Here is a 22,039-nt window from a genome sequence, read left to right as displayed (position 1 = left end):
AGAATTGTACTACCTCAATGCACTGTGTAATGAATTGATCTGTACGAATGGTATGCAAGACAAGTTTTTCACTGTACCTGGGTGCATGTGACAAGATAAGATTTCTTTATTAGTCACATGTACATTGAAACACACAGTGAAACACATCTTTTGCGCAGTGTTGCCACACTTCCGGCGCCAACATAGCACGCCCACAACTTCCTAACCTGTACGTCTTTGGAATGTGGGAGGAAACCGGAGCACCCGGAGGAAACCACACAGACACGGGGAGAACATACAAACTCCTTACAGACAGCAGCCGGAATTGAACCTGGGTCGCTGGCGCTGTAATAGTGTTACGCTAACCGCTACTGTGCCTACCCAGTAATAGATCAATTCCAATTCCAATCCCGTGTCTGTTAATCGGAAGCACACAGATGCGGCAGAAGGTGTGGGCCACTTCACACATCACCCACCTGTCCCCAGCAGTGGAAGAATCTCCACGTCTCACGTCAGCCTCAGGAGTCACCACAGAACCAGGGTGGGAACAAGTCATCCCCCATCCGGAGGGACTCGCTGACAAGACACCGTGCAGATATCATTGTTCACTCATTACCATTGTACGACATCGGCAACTTTATTGGCGGCAGAACGGAAGGGAGCAGCCAGCTCAGCCAGGACCTAGAACATAAACCTAGAAAAGTACAGCACAGGAACAGGCCCTTCGGCCCACCGTGTTGGGCTGAACTAATAAACTAATAATTAAATGCCTGACTAAACTAATCCCTTCTGCCTGCACATGTCCGTATCCCTCCATTCTCTGCACATCCATGTGCCTGTAAAGAGCCTCTTGAACAACTCTATCACATCTAACCCCACCCCTGGCAGCACGTTCCAGGCACCCACCACTCTCTGTGTAAAAAAACTTGCCCCACACATCTCCTTTGAATTTACACCTTCTCACTTCAAATGCATGCCCTCATTTTATTAGACACTTTGGCCCTGGGTAAAAGATACCAGCTGTCTGCTCTATCTGTGCCTCTCATAATCTTATAAACTTCCATCTGATCTCCCCTCAGCCTCCGCTGCTCCAGAGAAAACAACAGAAGTTTGTCCAACCTCTCCTTTCTTTCATAATACGGGGTGAACTCATAGGCAGAAGCTTACAAGCAAGTTCCACTACACAGCAGAACGAGACTTCAGAGAGCTCTCTCACAGGATCCCAGATCCCGGTCCTGAGATTCACCCCTGTGGCCTTGCCAACAAACAATGTCACTGCGAAAGAGATTATCTGGGTCATCATTGCATTGGTGGGATCTTGCTGTGCACTACTGACTGTGGCGATTCCGGCAACACAACAGTGACTACATTTCCAAGGTACTTTACACCCTTACACTGCTTTGGGACATTCCATCAGGAAAGACACCACAAGAACACTCCTGTCTCTTCTCATCCACAACCTTGTTTCCAGCGTTGAGCCAGTAACACAGGGCTGAGCCCGAAGGAATCGCTGGGACACCTCTCTGCTTCAGTAATTCTCACTTGCCGTTGACTGGGCTCCGTGCTCAGTACGAATGTGTCCCGAGTCAGCACGATGTGGGAATCACTTTTGGAACAGTCTCCAGTCAGATCTGATTTCCCCCTCCAGTGCTTTTGAAGTCAAAAAGTTAAACAAAACAATTCAATTGAAATTCCTTTAGACTCTTTGACCCAGAAAGGTTTTCCATAGAAGCACAAATTGCAGTTTCCAATCTGGACTGCATTGCTTTTCTGTGAACTCCCAGAATGGACATCATTATCGTCTAAATCTCCACATTTACGGCAGATCTTTGAGATCAGCTCCAGATAACCAGTTCTCCATGGATTACCTCATTCATTAAAGCTTTGCTTGTTGTCAGTGCTGGTTTAAGTTAATTGGTACAAGGACTTGGGAGGGAATAGATTATTCTGTTCAACAGTGTTGGGGTCTGGGACTCAGTGACCGGGAAGCTGGTGTGGGCAGCAACCCTCACCACACTTGTACCTGGATGGATACTTAAAGGACTGTAGCCTGTAGCAATGCGCAGACCAAGAGGTGGGAGATGGTCTGTTCTTTTGGACAGAACAGACATGATGGACCTCCTATTGCTCTACTATAAATTTCCAGGGTTGTATGGTAAAGGCCATAGATTGTGGTTTGGATTTTTAATCTGGTTTGTCACTTGTGAAGTATATAAGTTCACACTTCAAAACGTGCAGTGTAACCTGTTCCAGACAGGGTTAATAAATGTACAGCGGGAACTTGGGGTCCATGTCCACACCTCCTGAAGATGGCAACACAAGTAGATAGGTTGGTAAAGAAGGCCTATGGCATGCTTGTCTTCCTCACAAGGGGCATAGAGTATAAGGGGCAGGAAGTAATGTTATGGAGTCACAGAGTCATACAGCAGCTGTATAAAACTTTGCTTAGGCCGCATTTGGAGTACAGTGTACAGTTTGGGTCGCCCCATTACAGGAAGGGTGTGGAGGTTTTGGTGAAGGTGCAGAAGAGGTTCACCAGGATGCTGTCTGGATTAGAGAGTATTAGCTCTAAGGAGAGGTTGGAGAGACTTGGGTTGTTTTCTCTGGGGTGTCAGAGGTTGAGGGGAGACCTGATAGAAGTTTATAAAATTATGAGAGGCATAGAGTAGACAGCCAGAGTCTCTTTCCCAGGGTAGAAATGTCAAATACTAGAGGGCACAGCTTTAAGGTGAGAGGGGGAAAGTTTATAGGAGATTTGCCGGGCAGGTTTTTATTACACAGAGAGTGGTGGATGCCTAGAACGGGCTGCCAGGGGTGGTGGTGGAGGCTGATACAACAGAGGTGTTTAAGAGGCTCTTAGATAGACACATGAATATGCAGGGAATGGAGGGAGATGGATCATGTGCAGGCAGAAGGGATTCATTTAATTTGGCATCATGCTTGGCACAGACATTGTGGGCTGAAGGGCCTGTTCCTGTGCTGTACTGTTATGTGTTCTATAAGTAAAAGTTGGTCAGGCTGTAGTTAGATTGAAGAAAATCTGAGAAGCTCAGTTTTGAATTTGCAGTTAGCTCTCAGTCTCCAAGGCTCCTGTGGAAGAGGGTTACAGACTTCTGCTGCCTGGTGTATAAGGAGGTAACTCTTCTCATACATCGTAGGGTGTAATTCAGCCCATCAGATGTATGTTCATTTTCAGAGAATCCCATCCATCCCATTCTCCTACTATATCCCTGTAACCTGTTCTCTTCCCACATTCCCAGCAACTCCCCCCAGATTCTACCCCTCACCCACACACTGGGGACAATTTACAGCGGCCAATTAACCCACGGACCCGCACGTCGTTGAGATATGGGAGGAAACTGGAGCACCCGGGGGAAACCCACGCAATACAGGGAGAACATGCAAACTCCACGCAGACAGCGCTGGAGGTCGGGACTGAACCCGGGTTTCTGGAGCTGTGAGGCAGTAACTCTACAGTGGCACCCTTTACCCACTTGTGAACCATTTTAGAATTTGTCCTGCAGCCATGAAAGGGTTACAGGGGGAAAAAGAAACTAAATCACGTACACCCACGTGTTGTGTTCCTCTTAAATAGGTGGCTGGACCCATTAGCTCAGTTACAACTGTCAGTGAACCAGACCCTGTGTGCAATCTCATTATGAGGCATTCCTTCAAAGAGACCTTTCAAAAGCTGCACTAATTAAACGTTGCGCCCTGTAGATTTTTCCGGAACTCCAGAGTCCGGTCACACCATTTGTTTTCCCTCTGATCTGTAAATGTCGACGTTTGCAAAGAATCTCCCTGCCATTTACCAATCATCTGGCTCCCGAGCCTGTGCTGGTTTGCGAGCAGGAAGTAGAGTAATTAGCTATTGTGGCTCCTGGTTACAGAGGGACGAGCAGATGGGGCCACTGACATTTGGCCTTGACTTTACATCCTGCACCGCAATAATATCAAACCTCACCACCTCGCTTTCAAGGTTCTTCCCCCAGCTCCGCAACCCTCCCAGATCTCCACACTCCCTGGATTGGAGGACTTTAGTTTAGGGACCTAGGAGTGTAAGTGGATAGTTCGCTGAAGGCAGAGACACAGGGAGACAGGGCGGTGAAGAAGGCGTTCGGCACGCTGGCCTTCATCGGTCAGGGCACTGAGTACAGGAGTCGGGACGTTATGCTGCAGTTGTACAAGACGTCGGTGAGGCCGTACTTGGAGTATTGTGTCCAGTTTTGGTCGCCCTGTTATAGGGAAGATGTTATTAAACTAGAAAGAGTACAGAAAAGATTTACCAGGATGTTGCCTGGACTTGGGGGCCTGAGTTACAAGGAGACGTTGCATGGACCAGGACTTTATTCCCTGGAACGTAGGAGATTGAGGGGTGACCTGATAGAGGTGTATAAGATCATGAGGGGCGTAGACAGGGTGAAAGCACACAGTCTTTTCCCCAGGGAGGGGGTGCTAAAAACAGGAGGGCAGAGGTTTAAGATCAGAGACGAGAGATTTAAAAGGGACATAAGGGGCAGCTTCTGCTCACAGAGGGTGGTGCGTATTTGGAATGAGATGCCAAAAACAGTGGTTGAGGCGGGCACATCAGCAACGTTTAAAAGCCATCAAGCTAAGTCCATGGATAGGAGAGGTTTAGACAGCTATGGGCCAAACGCGGGCAGATGGGACCAGCTCACTGGGCAACACAGTCGGAATGGACGAGTTGGGCCGAAGGGCCTGTTTCCGTGCTGTATGACTCTATGATACAGGTTTTCAGTGTAATAGGCATAAGACCATGAGACAAAGGGCAGAAGTCGGCCATTCGGCCCATCGAGTCTGCTCCGCCATTCTATCATGAGCTGATCCATTCTGCCATTTAGCCCCACTCCCCCACCTTCTCACCAGAACCCTTGATGCCCTGGCTACTCAGATACCTATCAATCTCTGCCTTAAATACACCCAATGACTTTTCCTCCACAGCCGCCCGTGGCAACAAATTCCACAGATTCACCGCTCTCTGGCTAAAGAAATTTCTCCGCATCTCGGCTCTGAACGGGCGCCCTTCAATCCTGAAGTTGTGCCCTCTTGTACTAGACTCCCTGACCATGGGAAACAGCTTTGCCACATCGACTCTGTCCAGGCCTTTTAACATTTGGAATGTTTCTATGAGGTCCCCCCTCATTCTTCTGAACTCCAAGGAGTACAGCCCAAGAGCCGTCAAATGTTTCTCATATGTTAACCCTCTCATTCCTGGAATCATTCCAGTGAATCTTCTCTGAACCCTCTCCAACATCAGCACATCCCAAAACTGCTCACAGTACTCCAAGTGAGGCCTTACCAATGCCTTATGGAGCCTCAACATCACATCCCTGCTCTTCTATTCTATTCCTCTAGAAATGAATGCCAACATTGCATTCGCCTTAGTACAATACAGCACAATACAGGCCCTTCTTCACCACCGACTCGACCTGAAGGTTAACTTTTAGGGTATCCTGCACGAGGACTCTCAAGTCCCTTTGCATCTCTGAATTTTGAATTTTCTCCCCATTTAAATAATCGTCTGCCCGTTTATTGCTTCTACCAAAGTGCACGACCAGACACTTCCCAACATTGTATTTCATTTGCCACTTCTTTGCCCATTCTCCTAGTCTATCCAAGTCTCTCTGCAGACTCTCCATTTCCTCAACACTACCCGCCCCTCCAACTATCTTTGTATCATTGGCAAACTTAGCCACAAAGCCATTTATTCCATAATCCAAATTCGTTGATATACAATGTAAAAAGAAGGGGCCCCAACACAGACCCCTGCGGAACACCACTGGTAACCGGCAGCCAACCAGAATGGGATCCCTTTATTCCCACTCTCTGTTTCCTGCCAATCAGCCAATGCTCTATCCATGCTCGTAACCCTCCTGTAATTCCATGGGCTCTTATCTTGTTTAGGACCTATTCAGGTCAGTGCAGTTTCACCTAATCAGTCAACAGTTTAGAATCTGGTTCATTCCCGTCCACTAAGCATGACAGCCATCGACCTCACCCTGCATGGTGTCCTCCACTATAAAGTAACATTGCCAGCACTAAGCATAGCGTCCCTCTACCACAGGGTGACATTGCCAGCACTAAACATGGCGTCTCTCTACCACAGGGTGACATTGCCAGCACTAAGCATGGCGTCCCTCTACCACAGGGTGACATTGCCAGTACTGACCAGAATGACACTCCACCACAGAGTTACTTTGCTGATGCTGTCTATGTTAATATCATAGTCACATCACCTGGTGTGCCCTTTGCTGCAAACTTTATGAACATTATAACAAACATTACTACAGTCTCATAAAAGGATACGTTACAGTTAATAAGCTCATGTATACGCTCCACACTGGAACAGACAATGCTCTAAACACTCAGCCAGTCAAGCAGCACCAAGGAAAGCGAATGGGAGTTAAGGTTTCAGGTGGAACACTGTTCGTCAAGTCCTCGCTGCCTGGTTGTGTTCAGCTGCCTCAGCTAGGGTTTCTACTTTCTAAGCCGACAGAGGCTCGTTCCTCCCACGCCCTGTGGAACTGACCCACTCCAGAGCCCTGCTTGACCCACAGATCCTCCACATCACTGCTCCTCAGTCCCAGCCCTGTCCACCAGGTCGCTGTTCCCACTATTTCAGGATCAAATTGTGTTGCAGTGCTGGGGTTATATTGCATTAAACGCAGTGAACTTTAATTCGATTGTGAATTAAAGTTCAAAAATGCTGAAACAACAACAGAAAATACTGGAAACACTCAGCAGGTCAGACAGCATCTGCGGAGAGAGAAACTGAATTAACTTTTCGGGGAATTTTTCGGAAACTCTGTTTCTCACTCAAAAGGTGTGGCCTCACCTGCTGATTGTTTCCAACATTTTCCATTTTTATTTTTCATTCGATCATGAACGCGTTAGGTCACACTTTGTAAAAGAGATACAGGCACATAACAAAGCCGTGAAATGATTCAGTCACACAGCACAGCACAGGCCTTTCAGTTCACTGTGCAGACCATCCATCACACACCCATTTACACCAATCCTACACTGAGCCCATTTCATTCTCCCCACATTCCCAGCAACTCCCCCCAGATTCTACCCCTCACCCACACACTGGGGGCAATTTACAGCAGCCGATTAACCTGCACGTCTTTGGGATGTGGGAGGAAACCGGAGCACCTGGGGGAAACACACACGGTCACAGGGAGAACGTGCAAACTCCACACAGACAGCACTTCTACAGATGTGCTGTTGAAATTATCCCAACTGATTGCATCATGGTCTGGTACAGTAATTCACATTCACAGGAATGTAAGAAGCTGCAGAGAGTAGTGGACTCTGCTCAGTACATCACGGGCACATCCCTCCCCACCATCAGGAGTATCTACAGGAGGCGCTGCCTCAAGAAGGCAACATCCATCATCAAAGATCCCCACCATCCGGGCCGTGCCATCTTCTCACAGCTCCCATCGGGCAGGAGGTACAGAAGCCTGAAGTCCCACACCACCAGGTTCAGGAACAGCTACTTCCCTTCAACCATTCGGTTCTTGAACCAACCTGCAAAACCCTAATCACTACAGTTTAGCAACACTGTGACCACTTTGATCATTTGCACTAAAATGGACTTTTTTTTTTCTTTTTGTTCTAATTGTGTTTTTTCTTGTAAAGATTGTGTATAATTTATGTTTAATTTATGGTTTTCTTGTGAATGCTGCTTATCTGATGCTCTGTGCCTGTGATGCTGATGCAAGTAAGTTTTTCAGTGCACCTGTGCATAAATGTGCAGATGACAATAAACTCAACTTTAACTTGACTGGAAGTCAGGATCGAACCAGAGTCTCTGGAGCTGGGAGGCAGCGTCACTAAGTGCTGCAACATTGTGCCACCCCAGGGTGGGATCAGAACAGAAGGACGAAATAGTGGACAGGCCAGAGGTCTTTGCTGCCGACCTTGTCTGCCTGCACTGCACTTTCTGTAGCTGTGACACTTTATTCTGCATTGTTTTACCCTGAACTACCTCAGTGCACTGTGTAATGAATTGATCTGTACGATCAGTATGCAAGGCAAGTTTTTCCACTGTACCTTGGGACAAGTGACAATAATAAACCAATACCAGTAGAGAGAAGGCTGAGGGGTGAGGAGCTCTCCACAGACACTGTCTGACCTGCTGAGTGTTTCCAGCATTTTGTGTTTTATTTAAGACCAAGGAGTTGTTAAAATCATGAAGGGGTTTATTAAGCTTGGCACAGATAAGGTCATTGACTCGGGGCATCAATGTCAGATAGTGTCTGAAAGTAATAACACAGTAGACAGGGTGGTGAAGGCAGCATACGGCAGGTTTGCCTTCGTCAGTCAGGCCACTGAGTATAAAAGTTGGGAGGTCATGTTGCAGCTGTATAAAACGTTAGTTAGGCTGCACTTGGAGTATTGTGTGCACTTCTGGTTGCCTCATTACAGGAAGGGTGTGGAGGCTTTGGAGAGGGTGCAGAAGAGGTTTACCAGGATGCTGCCTGGAATAGAGAGTATTAGCTATAAGGAGAGTTTGGAAAAATTTGAACTGTTTTCTCTGGTGCAGCAAAGGCTGAGGGGAGACCCGATAGAAGTTTAAAAAATTATCAGAGGCATAGATAGGGTAGACAGTCAGAATCTTTTCACCAGGGTAGAAATGTCAAATACCACAGGGCATAACTTTAAGGTTTGGGGGGGGGGGGGGGCCGCGGGTGATGTGCAAAACAGTTGCCTTGCCCAGAGAGTGGTGGGTGCTTGGAACAAGTGATGGCAGTGGATAAAATAGCAGAATTTAAGAGGCATTTAGACAGACACATGAATATGCAGGAATGGAGGGATAGAGATCGTGTGTAGGCAGATATGTTTACTTTAATTTTCCATCATTGTCAGCAGAGTCACGGTGGGCCGAATGACCTGTTGCTGTACTGTCCTGTGTAATCTCTGATCAGTAATTGAGGACAATCCTCATCTCCCAGAGAGCAGAAGGAATGTGGGACTTACAGGGGAACAGTTGTGGTGAGCCACAGTGGGCTTGAGTGCCGAGGGAGAGGAATAGGTGGATGTTGTATGAGGGGTTGAGGAGGGGTGTGGGGAAGGTCAGGTGTGGAGCAGGGAGCAGTGGGGACTGTTTCTGTCCTGTGAATAATTTGCAAAACCTTGTCAATGTTTCTCCAGAGTTCTCTCCAAAATAGACGTTCCCCATGGCAAAGGACTTCATGCTCCAACAGGTCACCATTACAAAATGCCTCATCTGTCAGGATCACCCTTCACACTCCTGACAGGGTTAAAGCAATAAAGCCCTTGCACTGACTCACACACCAGAGCAATCACCCTCTCCCCAATCACTCTGCATGTTAAACCCTGGCATTTCCATAGCAACCTGACTTCAGGACTGCACTGAAAACCACATTTGTGCACAGCACACTCCCATGAGCAGCATCTGCCCAGAACTTCATCCCTAGTTAGTAGAACACATACCTGAGGTCACAGTTGTGCCTTGTGATTAATGGAAGTAGGAGCTAAATCATCAGCATGGACTTGGTGGGCCAAAGTGCCCATTTCTGTGCAGTCTGGCACTCACAAGGTCAGAGAGTTACAGCAAGGAAACAGGCCCTTCAGCCCATCAAGTCCATGCCAACCATCACCCACCCATTTACACCAACCCTATACTGATCCCTATACCCTATACATTTTATTCTCCCCACATTCCCATCAACTTCCCCTCCAGATTCTACCCCTCACCCACACACTGGGGGGGGGGGGCAATTTACAGCAGCCAATTAACCCACCAACCCACACATCTTTGGGATGTGGGCAGGTTAATTGGCCGCTGTAAATTGCCCCCAGTGTGTGGGTGGGGGGTAGAATCTGGGGGGAGTTGATGGGAATGTGGGGAGAATAAATTGGGATCAGTGTAGGGTTGGTGTCAATGGGTGGGTGATGGTCGGCACAGACTTGGTGGGCCGAAGGGCCTGTTTCTTGAAACAGGAGGCCACAGCCCATTTGTGACATACCAGCTCCCAGCAATGCAATCCATGCACCACGCCACCTTTTATTTCTCTACAAGTTACTCGTTCACACACCCATCAACTCTGATTCAAACTGACATTACCCTCTACTACATTGTAACTTACAGTGACCAGTGAACCCCCACATCTTTGGGATGTGGGAGGAAACCTGAGCACCCAGGGGAAACCCATGCAGTCACAGGGAGAACATGCAAACTCCACACAGACAGTGCCTGAAGTCAGGATTGAACCCAGGTCTCTGGCACTGTGAGAGATATTGTTTAGAACAGCTTCAGTTTACCAAATACACCTGGTTGGCTAAATAGAAGCAAACCTTTGACAGAAGTTGGAAGATTTCATTCCACAAGGACCAGATTCCGGACTGAACTGGGGTGTTTGTGGATTAAGTTAATCCTTAGGTTGCATATGGGAGAAAAATCTTCCCTGCTCTCTAAATGCAGACAAATGAACTGCTTGATAAACTTTGGGGAGCTACTGCTCACCTCTGCACTGAGATGAGTGTTTGGACAGTGACACTCTGGGACACATTTACAGTGAGCTGTCTGTTGCAGGCCTGGTTTAAGCAATCAGGTGTGATTACTAGAAGTGAAAAGCAATGCAAATATTTGCCTCCAACCAATCACCTCAAATACATTCTCAGCACAACCTTTGCAAATCGAGTGTAATTTCATTAGCACCAGGACATTCTCTCTTCTCTCCTCTTCCATCAGGTAGAGGATACAGGAGCCTGAGGGCACGTACCACCAGGCTCAAGGACAGCTTCTATCCCACTGTGATAAGATAATTGAACAGTTCTCTTATACAATGAGATGGACTCTGACCTCACAATCTACCTTGTTGTGACCCTGCACTTTATTGCACTGCACTTTCTCTGTAGCTGTGACACTTTACTCTGTACTGTTACTGCTTTTACCTGTACTACATCAATACACTTTGTACTAACTCAAAGTAACTGCACTGTGTAATGAATTGACCTGTACAATCAGTTTGTAAGACAAGCTCTTCACTGTACCGCAGTACAAGTGACAATAATAAACCAACACCAATTTAGAGAGAGTGAATGTCACAATTTCACACAAAGAGCAAGATCACAGAGAACCCAAATGCAGAACACCAGAACAAGACTGGAGTCAGGATGCTTCCTCAGTACCAAACACAGAACAACAAACAAAAGGAATCATGCTTCAGGGCTCTGAGACAGTGAGACAGAGTCCCAACACAGAAACAGGGCTTTCTAGGGAAAACCACAAAACCAAGACTGCTCTAGAGTTAACAGCTCTAAGCAGCCTAGAGACAAAGTATACCCAGAGATAGACCAATAATCTGGCAACCAGTGTTTGTGGAACCAGGGTTCTTATACTAGTCTCCTGATGGAACTCAAGTGTGTGTCATCAGGCAAATAGCAGTGCATGGAAACCATGTGCTGCACAAGGCCCCATCATGGGGATAAGGGGCAGAATCAAGAACCAGCCCTTGGAACCATGACAGTGAAAGCAGTTGGTGGCTGGTTCAAATGTGAAATGCATCACAGATTTAAAAAAAAGTGCTTCAGCAACACATCCTAATAGGGCAGCACTTCACAGCTGCTCTCGTTCAAATTCAAAACCTGAACCCTTTCCTCCTCCCGTCCAGAATTCTGACACACGAGCTCATGAATGCACTGGTCTCCAGTGGTGAGGGATGGTTACTGGGTACAGGCCAAGAGCAAGAATCCTGCCTCCTGGCCTGTTCACAATACAGCACGGAAACAGGCCCTTCGGCCCAACTCATCCATTCCGACCAAGGTGTCTTCTGAGTTAGTCCCGTTTCCCTGCGTTTGGCCCACATCCATTACACAGTGGGTATGTGCTATCAGGAGAGGCTGGACAAACTTGGGCTCTTTTCCCTGGAGCAGTGGAGGCTGAGGGGTGATCTGTTGGAAGTGTATAAAATTATGAGGGGCATAGTTAGGGTGGACAAGCAATATCTTCTTCCCATTACTGAGCAATCCAATACCAGAGCGCATGCATTTAAGGTGAGAGGGGGTAGGTTCAGAACAGACATGAGGGGTACGTTTTTTACTGAGAGAGTGGTGGATGCCTGGAATGCATTGCCTGATAGGGTGGTGGAGGCAAATTCATTGGGGGCTTTTAAGAGGGGCTTGGATGGGCACATGAATGAGAGGAAAATAGAGGGATATGGGCATTCTGTAGGTAGGAGGGATTAGCTATGTCGGCACAACATTGTGGGCTGAAGGGCCTGTTCTGTGCTGTACTGTTCTATGTTCTAAATGGGCCGAGTGGCCTCCTTCTATTTCAAGAAACAGGCCCTTCAGCCCACTGAGTCCATGCCAACTAACAACCACCCATTTACACCAATCCTACACTGATCCCATTTTATTCTTCCCACATCCCCATCAACCACCCCCCCCCCACCCCCAGATTCTACCACCTCCTCTGGCAGCTCATTCCACAGCCCCACCACACTCTGTGTGAAAAACATGCCCCTCAGGTCCCCTTTAAATCTTTCCCCCTCACCTTAAACCTGTGCCTGACCAGCCTCTCCTCATCACTAGAGCCCTCCAGTCCCAGCAACATCCTGGTGAATCTTTCCTGCCCCTCTCTGGCTTCAGCACAGCCTTCCTATAGTTTGCCCTCCAGAATTTACACAATATTCCCGGTGCAGTCTCAGTAATGTCATGTACAGCTGTAACATGATGTCTCAACTCTTGTATTCAATGTCCCCTCTGTCTGATGAAGGCAAGCGTATTATATGCCTTCACCACTCTGTCTACCTGTGTCACCACCTTCAGAGAATTCTGTACCTGTACCTCTAGGTCTCTCTGCTCTACAACACTCTCCAGGGCCCTGCCATTCACCGTGCAAGTCCTGCTCTGGTTTAACTTCCCAAAATGCATCACCTCACACTTGTCTGAGTTAAATTCCATCTGCCGCTCCTGGGCCCACATTCCCAGTTGATCCAGATCCTCTTGTAACCTCTGACGACCTTCCTCACTGTCCACCACACCACCGATCTTGGTATCGTCTGCAAGCTTACTAATCATGCTACCTACAATTCTCACCCAAATCGTTAATATAGATGACAAACAACAGGGGACCCAGCACCAATCCCTGTGGCGCACTGCCGGTCACAGGCCTCTAATCTGAAAAACAGCCCCCACTACCACACCCTGACCCCTCCCACCAGGCCAATTTTGTATCCAGTTGGCTTGCTCACCCTCGATCTCATGTGATCCCACCTTCCAGACCAGTCTACAATGTGGGACCTTGTCAAAGGCCTTGCTAAAGTCCATGTAGACCACATCCACAACCTTGCCCTCATCAGCCCTTTTGGTCACCACTTCCCAAAACTCAAATAAGTCAGTCAAAGGAGAAACAACACGCACACAAACACACATGTCCACATGCACACACATCACACACAAACACACGTCCACATGCACACACATCACACACAAACACACGTCCACATGCACACACATCACACACAAACACACGTCCACATGCACACACATCACACACAAACACACGTCCACATGCACACACATCACACACAAACACACGTCCACATGCACACACATCACACACAAACACACGTCCACATGCACACACATCACACACATACACACGTCCACATGCACACACATCACACACATACACACATATCCACATGCACACGTACACACATGTTCACATGAACACACATGCACACACATGTCCACAGACATGCACATACACACACTAACACACATGTCCATGTGCACACACATCACACACATATGTCCACATGCACATGCACACACATGTCCACATGAACACGCATGCACACATATGTCCACAGACATGCACATACACACACAAACACACATGTCCACGTGCACACACATCACACACATGTCCACATACACGCACATGCACACGCATGAAACAAAACCTGAAAACAAACCAACATACACAGCTCTACAAGCTCACACCAACACTGAGCCACAGAGACAGCACACCGCAGACGGAGGTTACTCAGCCCAGTGATTCCTGCTGGGTTTGGGCACAACTGTCAGTTCCATTCCCCCCCCCCCCCCACACTCTCCCTCCCTGGGGCTATTTAGGGTTATTTCCCTTCAAGATTCACAGGAATGTTGCCAGGACTGGAGGGCTTGCTGTTTCCATGCTGTATAACTCTACGAATCTAAGAAAATCAACATTGTGTTTTAAAAAAGAAAGCATGGTTTCCCAATTTATTGGAGTATTTTGAAAAAGCATCATGTGGTTAAACGAGAACTGGTGGATGTAGTATACTCAGATTTCCAGAAGGCTTCTGATAAGATGCCACATCAAAGATCGTTATGGAAGTGCTCACGGTGTGGGAGGTTACGTTGGCTTGGATAGGAGAGAGGCTGGTGAACAGAAAACAGAGGGGGGCGCACATGGTTGGTAACATGTAAAGAGTGGTGAACCACAAGGATCGACGCTGGGTGTCAACATTTTGCATTGAACATAGGACAGTCCAGCACTGGACAGGCCATTCAGCCCACGATGTTGTGCCTATCTTGATGCCAATTTATACTAAATGTCCCCCTCCTGTGTATCATCCATCTCCCTCCATTCCCTTCATATTCATGTGTCTACCTAAAAGCCTCTTAAACTCTGCCAAACTGCCCGCTTCCACTACTCCCCCTGGTAACCATTCCAGGCACCCACCACTCTGCATAAAAAACTTGCCCCTCACATTGTCTTTAAAAATGTATACAGATATCTTGGGTGAGGGAACCAAATGTATGGTCACTACATTTGCTGATAACACAAAGATAGGTAGGAAAGTAAGTTGTGGAAAGAGCATAAGGAAGTGGACCGGTTAAGTGAGAGGGCAAAGATCAGGAGCACGATGGGGAAGGGAGAAGATGTTGAACAGCATATTATCTCAATGATGAGACATTGTCCAACTCTGAGGTACAGAGGGATCTGGCTGTCCTAGTGCAGCATTCACTAAAGTCCAGTATACAGGTACAGCAAATAATTAACAAAGCTATCAAGGTTATTGCTCAGGAAATTGAACTAGGAAGGCTGCACTTTAGTTGCCCTCATCTGGAGTACTGTGTACAGTATTGGTCTCCTTATTTGGGGATGGGTTCAAATGTGTTAGAAACATTTCAGAGGTTTGCTTAACTTGGAATGGGCAGGTTTTCTCAGTTGCAGCTGTATAAAACTTTGGTCAGGCCACACTTGGAGTATTGTGTGCAGTTCTGGTCACCCCATTACAGGAAGGGTGTGGAGGCTTTGGAGAGGGTGCAGAAGAGGTTCACCGGGATGCTGCCTGGATTGGAGAGTATGCATTACAAGGAGAGACTAAGGGAGCTAGGGCTTTACCCTTTGGAGAGAAGGAGGATGAGAGGAGACATGATAGAGATGTACAAAATATTAAGAGGAATAGATAGAGTGGGCAGCCAGTGCCTCTTTCCCAAGGCACCAATGCTCAATACAAGAGGGCATGGCTTTAAAGTAATGGGTGGGAGGTTCAAGGGAGATATCAGAGGGAGGTTTTTTACCCAGAGAGTGGTTGGTGCATGGAATGCGCTGCCTCGGGTGGTGGTGGAGGCGGATACGTTGGTCAAGTTCAAGAGATTGTTAGATAAGCATATGGAGGAATTTAAGATAGAGGGATATGTGGGAGGAAGGGGTTAGATAGTCTTAGGTGTGGTTTAAAGGTCGGCACAACATGGTGGGCTGAAGGCCCTGTATTGTGCTGTATTGTTCTATGGTTCTATGGTTCTATACTTGGGCTGTTTTCTCTGGAGCGTCAGAGGCTTGATGGGAGACCTGATAGAAGTTTATAAACTTATGAGCGGCACAGACAGGGTAGACAGTCAGATTCTTTCTCCCAGGGTAGAAATGTCAAATACTAGAGGACATGCATTTAAGTTGAGAGGGGGAAAGTTTAAAGGAGATGTGGGGGCAAGTGTTTTTGTTTACACAGAGAGTGGTGGTTGTCTGGAACGGGCTGCCAGGGGAGGTGGTGGAAGAGGCTGTTAAATAGACACATGGATATGCAGGGAACGGAGGGACATTGATCATGTACATACAGAAGGGATTTAGTTTAATTCGGCACAGACATTGTGGGCCGAAGGGCCTGTTCCTGTGCTGTACTGTTCCATGAAAGGTTGGATAGGCCAGACTTGTATCTGCTGGAGTTGAGAAAAGTGAAAGCTGACATTGAACCATTGAACCTCCAGAGGGTCTTGACAGGGTTACAGGGAGAGGGTGTTTGCTCTTGTAGGAGTATCTGGAGCCAAGGGCTGGTATTGAGAAACGAAGGTCACCCGCTGCAGACAGACAGGTTGACAGTTTCTCTCTGAGGGCGCTGAGATTTTGGAACTCTCCAAGGGCAGTGGAAACATCTGAATGTGCTTCGACAGATTCTGGATCCGGGGGTGAAAGTTTAGAGTGGGTGGGAATGGAGAGTGAAGTGAGATCAGCCATGTCCTTACTGAACGAGAACGAGGGTCGAGGGGCCGAGCGGTTGGGTGAGTTTCAAGGCAACTGCGCTTCCCGGAACGCTGCGTCTCCAAGTTATGTGTGAGGCCAAAGAATTCACGCCGGGCTTTCTTTCCGTGCGGTGTTAGAGTCAGGACCTCTCCCCCCAGTTACACACACGTTCAGCAGTTGTAGAGAGAGGGGGTACAACCGGCCTGTCCAACCAGAGGGACGGGTTCCCCGGGGTTAAATCTGTTCTTTCCGTGGACTTCCATTCACGTTCACTGTGTCAGCGAGAAGCAGCGCTGAACAGATGTACAAACAAAAGCCACGCTGTTATTTATAAACAGCGCGGGCAGGAACCACTTTTGAGGTCCAGCGGCTGATTGCAATCAACCGCCCCCCACCAAACACACACACACACCCCGCTGAACTCAGCAGGTACCCCTGGTGTGAGCTGCCAGTGAGATCTCCCTCCCTCCCCATCGCCACAGCAGAGACACAACAACCGGCCAGTGACCGTCTCACTCCCAGTCCCACTGGAATCCTGCCGATCGCTTCTCTCGGAGACAACTCCGGCCGGATGTCTCAGTCCGACCCACTCCTTAACCCTCAAGGAGCCAGTGGGTCAACGCCAGCATCGTGGGGCCAAACCCAAGAGCATTTGTATCCTGATACTCAGTGGACTGGGGATTCCATCCAATGTCCGCTCTTCAGAATGGATTTTACACAGGAATAGAATGTGTACGTTTAAAGAGAAGTATTTGGGATTTAAAGTGTTAAAGATCGCTCAGAGATGTCACTGCCCATTTGGAATAGGAAGTGTACCTTTCACAGGGTTCCTATTTACACAATAAACATCCACTTCTTCAGAATAAACCTCCCTGTCTCAGACACACACAGATGCACATCTCTGTAACCCCCTCCGGCTCCTACACCCCTCCCTGTCTCTGTAACCCCCTCCGGCCCCTACACCCCTCCCTGTCTCTATAACCCCCTCCGGCCCCTACACCCCTCCCTCTGTGACCCCCTCCGGCCCCTACACCCCTCCCTGTCTCTGTAACCCCCTCCGGCCCCTACACCCCTCCCTCTGTGACCCCCTCCGGCCCCTACACCCCTCCCTGTCTGTATAACCCCCTCCGGCCCCTACACCCCTCCCTGTCTCTATAACCCCCTCCGGCCCCTACACCCCTCCCTCTGTGACCCCCTCCGGCCCCTACACCCCTCCCTGTCTCTGTAACCCCCTCCAGCCCCTACACCCTGTCTCTATAACCCCCTCCGGCCCCTACACCCCTCCCTGTCTCTATAACCCCCTCCGGCTCCTACACCCCTCCCTGTCTCTGTAACCCCCTCTGGTCCCTACACCCCTCCCTCTGTGACCCCCTCCGGCCCCTACACCCCTCCCCGTCTCTGTGACCCCCTCCGGCCCCGACACCCCTCCCTCTCCACTGTCTTCCCGCCTTCAGCTGCCTGTGCCCCCTCCGCCCCGGAATCCCGGCTGACCCGGTCTCCCCCAGTGACAGCGCCGGGTCACTAACTACTCCAGCCCCAATTACTCCCACTTGTACCGGAGCTTTGGCGACTCAAGGACCAACTTAACCTGTTGTCTGCTGGTCCGGCTTCCCGTGTGTTGGTCCGGGCTGATGCCCCTGGTGGGGATCAACAAATGTAACTCGCTCCCAACCCCAGTACAGTCAGAGCTTCTTCCAGAGGTGGGGGTGGTTCCTCCCTGTCTCCCATACAGCTCACCCATTACAGGTGGACTGCGGAGGACACCCAGAACTGGGCCAGATATTGTACCAGTATAGAACCAGTCAACCAGCACGGCCCACCGAGTCCCTGCCGACCATCACCCACCCATTGACACCAACCCTACGCTGATCCCATTTTATTCTCCTCACATTCCCACCAACTCCCCCCAGATTCTACCCCTCACCCACACACTGGGGGCAATTTACAGCGGCCAATTAACCCACCGACCCGCACGTCTCTGGGATGTGGGAGGAAACGGGAGCACCCGGGGGAAACCCCCGCGGTCACAGGGCGAACGTGCAAACTCCACACAGACAGTGCCGAAGGTCGGGATCAAACCCCGGTCTCTGGAGCTGTGAGGCAGCGACTTTACTGCAGGAGCAGCCAGTGTTTGGGGTATTCGGTTGTTGGAGAGAGGCGGGAGGAGCCGGCAGTAAGGTGAGCGTGGGACATAAAACGTTAGCTCTGCTCCTTTCTCCACAGACGCTGCCCGACCCGCTGAGTGTTTCCAGGTTTTACTCTCAGATTTCCAGCAGCTTCTGGTTCCAAGTTGGAGAGTGAGACCCATTCTCTGATCACCAGTGTTTACAGCACGGTTGGCTGGCCACTCGGCCCTTTGTCCGTCTCCTGTCCGTGAGCCCATGGGCAAAATATTCTCCCCACCACCCCCTGCTGCTGTATTCATTGACCAGCTCCAGTACACCCACACACACGCACACTCACACACACACCCACACGCTCACACACCCACACACACACACACACTCACACACCCTCACACTGACACCCTCACACTCACACAGACACACACTCAGGCACAAACACACACTCATACACCCAGTAGCACCCATACACACACACTCAGAGACACACACACACACACACACACACACACACAGACAAGTTACAGTCAGATCAAGAACTGCATTGGAGCCCGGCCCGGCCAAACCCTGCACCGGTCTCACTCGGGACACAACCTTTCCCGGACAAACATGTGTCGGCTGGAACTCTGTCCGGGGAGCGAGTTCTCTGTCGCCGGGACGGTGTCCCAGTCGCCCCAACTCCACTCAGACAGAAATTGAGGGGAACCCCGGCAGCTCAGTCTGGGTCACACAGTCAAGGAGCAACCGGCCGCCGCAAGGCTTAAATTTGCTTTAAAACAAAACCCCACAGGCAACCTGGAGAGTTTAATTCGTTAACAGCCGGAGAAGCCGCTGTCGGCACTTCATCACACTGACCGCACTCACCTTCTCGCGGGGGGAGAGATTGGTCTAGCCGTTGGCCTCTGGGTTCCTAAATGCATTTGTATGCATCTGTCCAGGCAGCGAAACCCGAGGCAAAATCAGAAATCGCCAGCGATGCTGATTCATCGAAGTCCGGGCGAGCGGGGGAGTGAGGCAGGGCAGCTCCGCGGACCGCCGTGTCTGTGTCTGTGTGTGTCCGCACTCACGTGTAGGAGGTCATCTCTCCCACACCCCCTGCCCTCCTCTACCCGCGTCTCCCTCACTCACCCTCTCACCTTCTGCCGCCCACTGCCTCTCTCACACACTCACCCTCTCACAGCGCCTGCCCCCTGGACACACACGGGCTCTCCCTCTCCCTCTCACACACACACACACCCTCTCTCTGACACTCACACACACACACACCGGGCTCTCCCTCTCTCTCACACACACACACACACACACACACACACCCTCTCTCTGACACTCACACACACACACACACACACACACACACACACACCGGGCTCTCCCTCTCCCTCTCTCTCTCACACACACAGTCCCTCTCTCTGACACACACACACACCGGGCTCTCTCTCTCCCTCTCTCTCACACACACACACCCTCTCTCTGACACTCACACACACACCACACCGGGCTCTCTCTCTCCCTCTCTCTCACACACACACACCCTCTCTCTGACACTCACACACACACCACACCGGGCTCTCTCTCTCCCTCTCTCTCTCACACACACACCCTCTCTCACACACACACCACACCGGGCTCTCCCTCTCTCTCAACACCTTAGGTCTTCACACTCTCACGCACCATACACACCCTCTCTCACACACACAGCACCGTCTCTCCCTGTGACACACTCTCCCTGACACTCTCTCAGTATCCTGTACACCTTGAGTCTCTCTCCACCCTCACTCACTCATTCACACAGTCTCCCTCCCTCTGCCCCTCTCTCACTGTCTCTCTGACATCCCGCTCCCAGGGTCCCGCTCTCCCGAACACACTGGTTTCTCACTCAGTCCCTTCCCTCTCTCATACAGTCTCGCTCCCCCCTCACTCCCCTCTGTCCCTCGCACTTCACTCCATCTCGTCTCTCTCCCTCTGTTTCCTGTTCTCCCTCACAACCTCTCAACCCTTCTACCCTTTCACCCTCCCCGTCTCTCACACTCTCCTCCCACAGTCTTCACTCGCTCTGCTCTCTCACACACTCTCTCACACACTCTCTCTCTCTCTGGCCTTCCCTCTCCGCCTCTCTCTCCCCCCTCTCTCTCACACGCCCCTTCCCTCTCCCTCTCTCGCCCCCTCACACACTCTCTTTCATACTCTCTCGCCCTCCCTCTCCCCTCTCTCTCTCACACTCACCCTCTCTCTCCCCCTCTCTCTCCCTCTCTCTCCCTCCCTCCTCTCTCTCCCTCCTCTCTCTCCCTCTCCCTCCCTCTCTCTCCCCCTCTCTCCCCTCTCTCTCTCCCTCCCTCTCCCCCTTTCTCTCTCTCTCCCTCCCTCTCTCTCTCCCCCTCTTCCTCCCTCTCCCTCTCCCCCTCCTCTCTCTCTCTCCCCCTCTCCCTCCTCTCTCTCCCTCTCCCTCTCCCCCTCTCCCTCCTCTCTCTCCCTCTCCCTCTCTCTCTCTCTCCCCCTCTCCCTCCCTCTCTCACACTCTCGCCCCTCTCAGTCACTGCACTGAAGCGAACCGTTGCCTCTGCGGGCCAGCGGAGCAGCTCCCGGCAGCAGTGCAGACGTGGATGTCAGTATAATTCCAGCCATCCGTCGGTGTGCCCGAGAACTAGCCCCAACCCCCACCCACCCCTCCCTCGCCCGGGAACCACTGGCTGAGGTCGGCAGCGAGAGGGGCTGCAGCGTGAATGTGTTAACGTGTGGGCCGGTGTTGAATTTCACCAGTGCCCTGTGACATCACAGCCCTTATCTGCGCCGGATCCGTCTGCTGGGCCGACTCACACAATGGCTGTCCCGGACCGGCATCCTGGCAGCGGGGTCCCGAGAGGAGGCGGAGACCGTCCCGGGAGCAGGGAGACGGGCGGCGGGGGGAAGGGCAGCGGAGGAGAAACCAACACACACCGTGCTGGGAGCACTCAGCAGGTCGAGCAGCGGCTGTGGAGGGAGACACAGTCAAGGTTTCAGGTCCGGGGCAGGATCTTCCCTGCAGCGAGTTGGGAGCAGGCATTTGGGAAAGGACAGGGAAGTGGGGTTGGCTGGAGATCTCCAGAGAACCAGCGCAAGAACAATGGGCCGAATTCTGCATCAGTAAGTGACGGAGAGTTGAGTGACCGCTCAGTAATGCAGAGCCCCGAGCCGTCCATGGTTAAACTGGGAAGAGCGCAGGGAAGATTTACCAGGATGTTGCCAGGACTCCAGGGCCTGAGTTATAGGGAGAGGTTGGCCAGGTGAGGGCTTTATTCCTTGGAACCTGGGAGAATGAGGGGTGACCTTGTAGAAGTTTATAGAATCATGAGGGGCATAGACAAGATGGACTCACAGTCTTTTCTCCAGGGTGGGGGAGTCCAAAACTAGGGGCCATAGGTTTAGGGTGAGAGGGGAGAGATTTAAC

At 50.3% G+C, this 22,039-nt stretch overlaps 1 protein-coding gene across 4 annotated transcripts in view; it reads right to left on the bottom strand.

The window, feature by feature from the left end:
• Positions 1–19,894, bottom strand: part of LOC127568859 (collagen alpha-1(XXIV) chain) — a 274,610-nt gene extending 254,716 nt beyond the window's left edge. For all 4 annotated transcript variants that reach the window (XR_007956090.1, XM_052013085.1, XM_052013087.1 and 1 more), the window contains exon 1: positions 19,480–19,894. Coding sequence is in view for 3 of the 4 variants with exons in the window: in XM_052013085.1 (XP_051869045.1) it covers positions 19,480–19,535 (56 nt within the window). In the remaining variant the exon portion in view is untranslated. The remainder of the gene's footprint in view (positions 1–19,479) is intronic.
• Positions 19,895–22,039: the final 2,145 nt, after the last annotated feature.

The sequence above is a fragment of the Pristis pectinata genome, chromosome 3, assembly GCF_009764475.1.
Source record: "Pristis pectinata isolate sPriPec2 chromosome 3, sPriPec2.1.pri, whole genome shotgun sequence".
Lineage (NCBI taxonomy): Eukaryota > Metazoa > Chordata > Chondrichthyes > Rhinopristiformes > Pristidae > Pristis > Pristis pectinata.
This window is presented reverse-complemented; position numbering and strand designations above follow the sequence as displayed.